The sequence below is a fragment of the Podarcis muralis genome, chromosome 6, assembly GCF_964188315.1.
Source record: "Podarcis muralis chromosome 6, rPodMur119.hap1.1, whole genome shotgun sequence".
NCBI classification, from domain to species: Eukaryota; Metazoa; Chordata; class Lepidosauria; order Squamata; family Lacertidae; genus Podarcis; species Podarcis muralis.
Window position 1 is genome coordinate 56646577 of NC_135660.1, and position 9171 is coordinate 56655747.

Consider the following 9171-nt stretch of genomic DNA (forward strand, 5'->3'; position numbering starts at 1 on the left):
AAAAAGAATCTTGTAAAACAGTCACAAGGAGAAATTGATTTCATATGCTTCCTGCTAAACATGTATTTTCTGTAAATATTTGAGCAGTTATGTAGGGGGGATATGCTTTACCATAATACATAAAACTATGCTTTTTATTCACCTGAACAAATTTTAAACAAATATTTTTTTGTTAAAGGTTGGTGATGAACATCAGCGGAAACAGCATAGAGTACTAGTAGATCTTCATTACAGTAAAGCTGTGAAGTTTTTCCACCTCCTGAAGGATGTGCCATGTGAGCTTCTACGCGTACAGCTGGAAAGAGTAGCATTTGCAGAATTTCAGATGGCAAGTAAGTTGAACAGTTGCTCTATTCTGAATAAATATTATCCAAACTTTTTTTTCCAAAAATAAATGATGAACAGCAGTTCCCTGGGATGAAACAGAATTTGCTAATTGGTTCACTGGACTTGTCTTAAACTCAAAATATTATTAGAGAAAGTATTTGGTAATTGACAAGTACTTAGTATATTAATATCATTCTTATCTACTTCTAGGTCAAAATAGCAGTGCTGGAAAACTAAAGACTTTGTCTGGGGCTTTGGATATAATGATAAAGACCCAGTCTGTGTTTCAGCTCATCAGAAAGGAACTTGTTGCTGAATTTGAACAGGTAAACTACCTATTATTATTATTTTTTAGATGTTTGTGGTTCTGTCATGTTACATGATTGTTTACACTGGTTTAGAATTGAGTAAAATATATGTGTTTGAATGGTTGTGTTATACTTGATGTCTGTATTTTTAAATACCCCCAGCAGCTTTTTTAAAATTTCCCTATAATTACATACATGTGCTGATACTTAACCCTTTGTTTGTTTGTTTGAGCAAATCTGTATACCACTTTTCAAAACCAAAGATTCTCCCCAAAGCAGCTCACAGTGGTTTTTTTGTCCTTTCTGTTTAGAGACTTGAGGATAACAAAAGCAATGTGGAAAGTGTGCCTGCTGAAGACTCATCCACTAGCCTCAATAAGGAGGAAATTGTAAAACTCCTTGGTATATTTGAGTCTCGATTGTCTTTCCTCCTCCTTCAGTCCATCAAACTGCTTACATCAACTAAAAGGAAAGTTGGGTAAGTCAGTACATGGTACTATTTCTCTTAACTTCTTTGCTTTGCATGAATTGTTTTTTATTGAGCTTTGGATCCAAACTATATCATTTACCGAAAGAGAGTAGCAATAGCATTGTTCTGCAGAGTTCGCTCAGTGCTATAGCAGATGAGGTTTGTAGTAGTACTACATAAACAGACCCATTTGGGGATTTAGTTTTTTGTGCATTTCTTGCACAACCCTGTAGAATGATGTGTAAAAGATTCGTTCCTTGAAGAGCATATTGAGATCCAGCCAAGAACTTTGTTTTGCCTTTTAAGCCTATTGTGTATTGCAGGGCTGTCCAACTTCCAAGAGACTGCGATCTGTTCCCACTATAAAAAAACTGCCAGTGATCTACCCATTGGATTGACAAAAGTTGTTTGTTAGGGAGCCAAAGCTGTTGAGCTCCCTCCCCCTCCCGCTTTGCTACATTGGTGAGGGTCCAAAGGCAGAGCAGGAGCTAAAACAGACACCCCACAATCATCCAGTATATCGCGATCGACCTGTAGGACACGCCTGGTGTATTGTATTAGTTTCATGTTTGGCGTATTTGGGGAAATGTTTTGTTTATCAGCCTTTTGTGGTGATACCATGTATTCCGTTGGGAATGGAGAAGAATTGGGACTGATGTAGGAAAGGCATTACCATTGCTTATGGTGCCTACAAGGATCAAGCAATCTCTGTTTACCTGCACTTACAATAAACCTGCAGCTCAGGAGGAGGAGGGAGGAAAAGAGAATAAATAAAACACATGCTGCTGCTGTGAGGTAAAGCTCACTCTGTATGTAAGAGCTGGTAGATAGTACAAAATATCTGTTGTTTTTCCCAGCTTTAAGATTATGTTATGTTCATAGAGCTAGGCAAAAAGAAAAATGAGTTTTGATTTTTATTTGTGCAAGGAAATTGCAAGAGTAACTTGGAGTGCCAGTCACTTACAAATCTATCCACATGGAATTGTTAACTTAGAAAGCTCTGAAGTTGTGTTGGCATGTGTGCTAAATATAGTATAGCAACTACAGTATTCCAAGTGTAAAGAAGCTTCATGGGGCAAGACGATCAATACACGACAGGACAGAGTAATAGCAGAGTGTTTGCTGTGCTTCTCTTTTTTTCAGTTTTTGTATTAGAATTCTGAGTCTCCACAAGGTGGCAGTATAAATACAGAAGGCCAAAACGTAGGGGTTTTGTTTTTTTTCAGAGTAACTCGTTTACTATATAATATGTTAGCACTTGTAATTGTTCATGTTGTAGTATATTGTACAGATTTGGAAAGGCTAATAATGTCATCGAAAAATATTTAGATTTTTGTGTATTCTACTCTTTGAATTACCAGTCATTCTCTTTAGCTTTTTCTAAAGCCTGCGCACGTGAATCCCAGCTACATCATTTTTAAATATGAAATTTTCAAGCTTTCCAAAAATGACAGCAGAAGGGTGCTGTAGCCATTTCATTGTAGCTGGAGCCACATCAGAATTGTACTTCTGCCATATCTGTGCTCAGTTTTCCTCAACCTCATAATGTTGTCATTTATTATTACCATGGATTTATTTATAGACAAAAATGGTTTCAGGGTGATTGCAGGAGTATAAAACAAGTAGAAAACAACGTAATTATAATTAAAACAGAAGAAACAAAACCCAGTGATCCAGTATTAAATCAATCTCTCTCTCTCTCTCTCTCTCTCTCTCTCTCTCTCTCTCTCTCTCTCTCTCTCACACACACACACACACACACACACACACACACACACAAATATACAACAACAGCATGATCACTAGCACAATTTTCAACAGGGTCACACCCCTGTTTTTTCCTGACAAAGCTTGTCATGCAGGGCAACTAAGCCAATTTACCCATGTGTCGGTGCTGGGATATTACCAGATAGTAATACTGTGGCCTCGTAAGCTTGAGTTGTTAGGCATTTTGTAGGGGAATCAGCTTAATATTGAATGTGGTGATCCAGTTCACACATGCATACAATGACTCAGGAGTTACTGATTTGCAGCTGAATGTATGAACAGACACCGTTTAAAGCATAATTCTAAAGTGCTGTGTGTGATTGTGTGCTCCTCCACAGTTGAATCACAAAGTTACAATGTGATCATTACAGCATGTTTTTAGTCAGTTGATAAGAGAGAGGCATCCCTAATAGAAAAGAGGACACAAAGGGAAGTAGAACAGAATTGCTATAAAGGACAAAGCACATTGGTTTATATAGTCACTGTGCCATGTTGAATGTGTGCTCAGAAAGTTAAATTGCCTTAGAGAGCTAAGGTCACTTTCAACTCCATTGTGAGGCTTCTAATGGATCCTTTGAGTTAATAATTCTTTAGTGAAAGATCAGGGGTGTAAAGAGGTAAGCCTCGTCAGACATTTGATTGTGTTTTCTCCCCTGTTGCTAAATGTTTGGAACACATAGAATCATAGAATCATAGAATCATAGAGTTGGAAGAGACCACAAGGGCCATCGTGTCCAACCCCCTGCCAAGCAGAAAACACCTGAAGCTTTTAACTATGAGAATGTAACTGCAGACAAATTGGGGTGGGGGGGGGTTAGAGTGGTATCTCCAGAATGGGATGTTTAACTCGGAGGCTTAGATATTGGGAACTACAGTGGTACCTCGGGTTACATACACTTCAGGTTACATACGCTTCAGGTTACAGACACCACTAACCCAGAAATAGTGCTTCAGGTTAAGAACTTTGCTTCAGGATGAGAACAGAAATTGTGCTTCAGCGTGGAGGCCCCATTAGCTAAAGTGGTCTTTAGGTTAAGAACAGTTTCAGGTTAAGAACGGACCTCCGGAACGAATAAAGTACTTAACCTGAGGTACCACTGTATTAACCAGCTTTATGTATCATTTGGAATGCATATGCACCATCAGTGGAATATCAATGCATAAACCATCTATAATAGAGCAATGCATGGGTAAAATAGCTGCTCTCTCAATTATAAAATAACTGCTCTCTCAATTATAAAATAACTGTGCTGTTTGGCAATGAAACGGTTTTAAAACACTTATTAAAAGAAATGCTTAGTTCTGGATATTCTAATAGAATTCATTGGAATTTTAAATTTACTAACTGGTCTGTCTGCATAATAAATAAAGCTGTCAATTCTATTTGCCAAATGTTAGGAATTTAATTGCTTCTTGCTTTCTTGGATCAAAGTATTTCCAGTGGCAATGCTTTCTCTGTATAGTTCTGGATAATGCCAGCTGTGGCAGTTGTTCATTTTTGAGCACATTTTATTAGTGTCTAAAAAGAGATGGAGAACTTGCACTAACAAAAGCAAAAGATCTAAGCTTATTCAACACACCTGAGTCCCTCTGACAATTAGCATTTTGATGACGCATGATGAAAGAGAAAGGTTTTGCTAAAAAGTATTAATGTAGAGGTACACGGAGGCTGGTGCATACAATGAGCTGTTGTGGTGAACCCAAGTAGTTGAAAAAGAAGTTGCCATTAAAAGAGAATGTAATACAGTGGTACCTCAGGTTAAGTACTGCTCCTGCCCCACCCCCGGAGCCCGATTTCTGTTCTTATCCTGAAGCAAAGTTCTTAACCTGAAGCACTATTTCTAGGTTAGTGGAGTGTGTAACCTGAAGCATATGTAACCCGAGGTACCACTGTAAATGGAAAGATTCAACCTTGACAAAAGTGAGATTCCATTATTACTCGGAAAGTGCAAGTGTTGCACACTTTTGAGTTGCACTGATGAGAACATGAAAAACAGGATAAATGGTATTTGCTCCAGGTGGCAAGGAGGGAAGTGGGGATGAATTGTGGTCCTGCTGTCTCCCAAGGGTTACTGCTCTGCTAAATTCCCCTCTATTTGCTCACAGTACAGGATCTTCCATTGCACTTAAAGCTACTTTCCTATGATAGAGGTAAGGGAAAGAATACAGTGGTATCTCAGGTTAAGTACTTAATTCGTTCCGGAGGTCCGTTCTTAACCTGAAACTGTTCTTAACCTGAAGGCCACTTTAGCTAATGGGGCCTCCTGCTGCTGCCGCGCTGCCGGAGCACGATTTCTATTCTCATCCTGAAGCAAAGTTCTTAACCTGAGGTAATATTTCTGGGTTAGCGGAGTCTGTAACCTGAAGTGTATGTAACCCAAGGTATCACTGTATGCTAATAGGCCCCTTGTATCTGCATGACTAAGGAGGATGTGGTAGTGGTAAAAGTCTAAGTGGATAGGTTTTGATCCAACATACTGCAAGCAGAGTTCTGCCACCCCAAAGAAAGCTGCTCCTAGGGTAAAGGATGTGACACAAGAGGCTTCATTTGGCAGGGGGAATATGTGTAAATCAGGGGATCTTCTCTTTGCACAAATAAACATGCCTCTCTCACACATTATTGCTTCGTTGGAGCCAAGCCATTATCTGCAGACTTTGTTTATGCATCAAGTACTAGATTAACCTAGTTCCCCCCTTTCTTCCAGAGGTAACAGTGAAGAAGAAGAAATTCTTAAGACCAATAAGAATGTTTATTCACTTCTCTTGCGATCAGCAGCAAATAAAAACCTGACTCTCCTAGAAAGAACGGAAGTTGTTTTAAACTTATTGGAAAAGCTGGCTCAGGATAATGAAGGCAATAATCTGGGAATTCAGTGACCGACCTTAATGGTTGTACATGTTGCAGCCATTGAATCAGTGCCTTGCCCAAAAAGGGATTTGTGGTTCTCTTCCATAGATTGCCTGCTTTATTTATATTGTTCCATATTTATAAGATTGTACAGTTGGAAAATAAAACTATTGTTACCCTTTGAATGCTGTTATGAATTAGCATATATTTTTGTTTTTACACTTCTGGGTTTGTTCTGAAATGCTCAAAGAGAAATGTACAGTTAGTTTATTTAATCTGAACTGTAATGGGCTTTGTATTGTTGCAAAGCAGAATGGTTTTGCTAACACTCTACTCTGTTTCACCAGGGGTGGGGAACATGGGCTGTTGTTGGATTCCCAACCATTGGCATTTGTGACCACTGGCTGTATTGGCTGGGCCTGATGGGAATTGGAGTCCTGTCACATCTCAAAGGCCACAGATTCCCCACCCTTGTGTTACAGCAAAAGTCCCCTTTGCTGTTTCTTTCCTCTATGCATTCTCTGCTAAGCAAAACGTCCGTAAAAGGCACATGCCAGCAGTATTAATTAAAACCATAACATTACAATTACAGATTCCTCCAAAAATGTGCCTTTTGCACTTCAATGCAAACACTTAAAATAGACATTACTCTGAGAAATGAAACAGGCTTGTTTGTACCTCACTGTCACTTTTTCAGAAATGTGAATAAACAGTTGTATATTGAAGAAATTTTATTAAAAATTTATCCCAGTGGTCAGCATTTCATTTCTGTTGTCTCATTTTCCTCCCAGAAAACCTCAAAGGTATCAGTGCATACAAAGGTTGCTGTGTTGGTTCTTTTGTTTGTTCTTTTGTAGAGGTTTGTAACACCATCATGGAACACAAGTTTCTTTTAAAAAGAAATATTGTTCCTGCACTGCACAATAATCTCATTCTGCAAATGGCTACCATTTTGCATAACCAAATATTCCAAGTAACTTGAAAGTTTGCTCATTCTTGCTTTTCCACAGAATCACTTTCTGTTGCCTGCTGTGCCTTCTCTTGTGTATGACTGACAGGCTATATTATCTTGTACGCATCATATGCAATGTTCAAAATTGTGACCCTATGGTGCCTTTGCATGTTCCAATTTGGCCCAGATACTCACTGCATGATATGACTGAGCTACCAACCAATAGTTCTCTCATCTTATTCTGAGTCATTTTGACTCATTGGCTTGGATCCTAACTTTTATTTTGCTCTTGGGGTTTGGGGAACCCTTGAGCGGTGTGGAGAGCTGCAGGCAGCCAAGGGAACATGGTTTCTTCTATAAAGGCTACACTATGTTGGTTATTAGCAACCTGATTCTGTAAGCATTTTCTACATAGTAGCTATATGGATATTTCAGTGAATTATATTTGCAGCTCCAAAAAGATGTATAGTCCTTATCTGGACCACCTGGAGTGCATTTTAAGCATCACTTCCTTTGGCAGTTTGATAATGGAGTTGTTTCCAGCTGCAGAGAGCATTTTGTGCAATGGAACAGTTCTCTTCCTTTCTTTTGTCCCCCATATACCCATGGGATATGCTGTGGGCTAAATTGTCTGGGCCTGCAGTGGGAGGGCATAATTGTCCCAAAGCAGGTAGGGGAATCTTGCACAAGATGGGGTGGGGAGAAGGAAAGGGAGATCAAATGAGCTACCTTGTGCTTGTGCAATGTTCAATACATCTCATGAGCACAAGAACTTTGCTACAGGTAAGCTTGGAGAACACTTGTGGATTTTCCTCTAATAATTGGAATTTACCTCTTTTAAAAAGATGTTAAATGAAAGGCCTCTTCATAAGTAGCACCAATAGATTGTATTACCACCAATGTAAATAATGTGGGATAACCAGCTTCGTATAACCAATATGCTTAAGTCTAATTAATGCATGAAGGGGTTAAAACCAGAGTAAGCTCTCCTGCCATGCTTCTTGAAACTTGCGAGGGACTAGCTTATCAAGCCTTTGTTCCATCACACTACCCAAGATGCTCAGGATGTAAAGAGATCCAAGCTGGTTGTTCCAAGTTCAGATTTCATGGCTCTAACTTTCTTGAGTTCATATACCAATAATTTAGGAACTTTCACCGATGTAACTAAACCAAGTTTTACTGTTTGTGCAACCTTTTCTGACTGCTGTATGGAAAAGCACACGAACCTGACCTGACCCCAAGGGAGGGGGGAGGGAGTTTGTAAGTAAACCATTTTTAACTTAACCAAATGTGTGCCTTTTCTATGCTAAGGGAAGAGGGAAGTTTTGAAACTCTCAAGGATGTATTTTAAAGGTCTAGCAGCCTGTATTTCCACACTTTAATTTTCTGCATATGTGGCTGTCAGAGCTGCCCTAGGTCGCAGCTCACAAAGGACCAACGCCAGTTCGTTGTAATATAAAACAGTCTTTATTGAAGCTCAGTTTTGCTTTCACACCCGCGGCGCGCAGCTCTACGTCTCAAACTCTAGACCGCCGAAGCTCCGTCTGAATCTCCTCCCCCCAGACACCAGTTTAAGACTCTAGCCTTGCTCCACCTCTTCCTCTGCTCTCTTCTCCTCTGGGCCCGCCTGTCCGCTGGGGTCTCGCCTCTCCTAGACTCTTCTGACGCTGAGTCTCCTGAGTCCTCCCCCTCCCTCCGGCGGGCTTTAGGACCTGGTTCCCAATCCTGGTTTCCTGCTGTGCCGCGCGCCTGTACATTCGAACTTGGCGCGCGCGCCCAGCCGGCCACCTTCCTCCTGACCGTTACACTGCTCCTGTCACTGCTTCCCCCTTCGGGGAGGCTAGCTGCACCTGACTCTCCCTCCGTTCCCTCACTCTGCGATGGAGGCGTGGCCACCCTTGACTCATCCTCTCTCCCTGCTGGAGGGGAAGCTGGCCCTGATACATGTGACTCTTCCCCCTCACTACGCTCTGGTGGAGGAGCTGGTCCTGCTCTCCCGCTGCTGCTTTGGGATTCCCCGCTGGCCCCTTGCTTCTGGTGTGTCCCCCCTGGGACCCCCCTTGCTCTGGCCATCGGCGCCCCCCTCTGGGAATCTTCTGATTCGCTGGAGAGACTCATGGAATCTCTCGGGCCAGTCTCATACTCCCCTACGCTGCCCTCAGATTCTTCCCCTTCGCTCTCCATTTCCTCTCTCCCCTGTGCCTCTGCTCCTGAGCCCCTGACAGTGGCGATTTTAAAACCTCTGCTGGTGTTTTTGCCCCAAACTTGAATGTTAGCATCCAGGAATTCTCTTTCCTATATGCCTATTTTATTTTTTCCTTGCCGCCAACAAATAAAAGTATTTTACAATTCTGTTGGTGATGTCTTGCCTACATTATCCTCTTAACAAGAGTGATACTTTTGATATTCAGCATTTTATGTCATGCAGAGTAATAGTGATTGTTTATATGTATGAAATATCTTCCAACTATTGTAGATAACTTTATTACTTTGGCTATTG

The 9171-nt window shown here is 40.8% G+C and overlaps 1 protein-coding gene across 6 annotated transcripts in view; it reads left to right on the plus strand.

Moving 5' to 3' along the window:
- The window catches only part of EDRF1 (erythroid differentiation regulatory factor 1), a 39519-nt gene that overhangs the window by 26276 nt on the left and 4072 nt on the right, over window positions 1-9171 (plus strand). For 3 of the 6 annotated variants that reach the window (XM_077930348.1, XM_077930349.1, XM_028729957.2), the window contains 3 exons: window positions 179-332; window positions 538-653; window positions 947-1113. In XM_077930348.1, coding sequence (XP_077786474.1) covers window positions 179-332; window positions 538-653; window positions 947-1113 — 437 coding nt within the window. Of the gene's footprint in view, window positions 1-178; window positions 333-537; window positions 654-946; window positions 1114-5576; window positions 6485-9171 lie in introns of those variants that run through there. The other 3 variants (XM_028729960.2, XM_028729958.2, XR_013393218.1) reach the window with 2 other exon arrangements.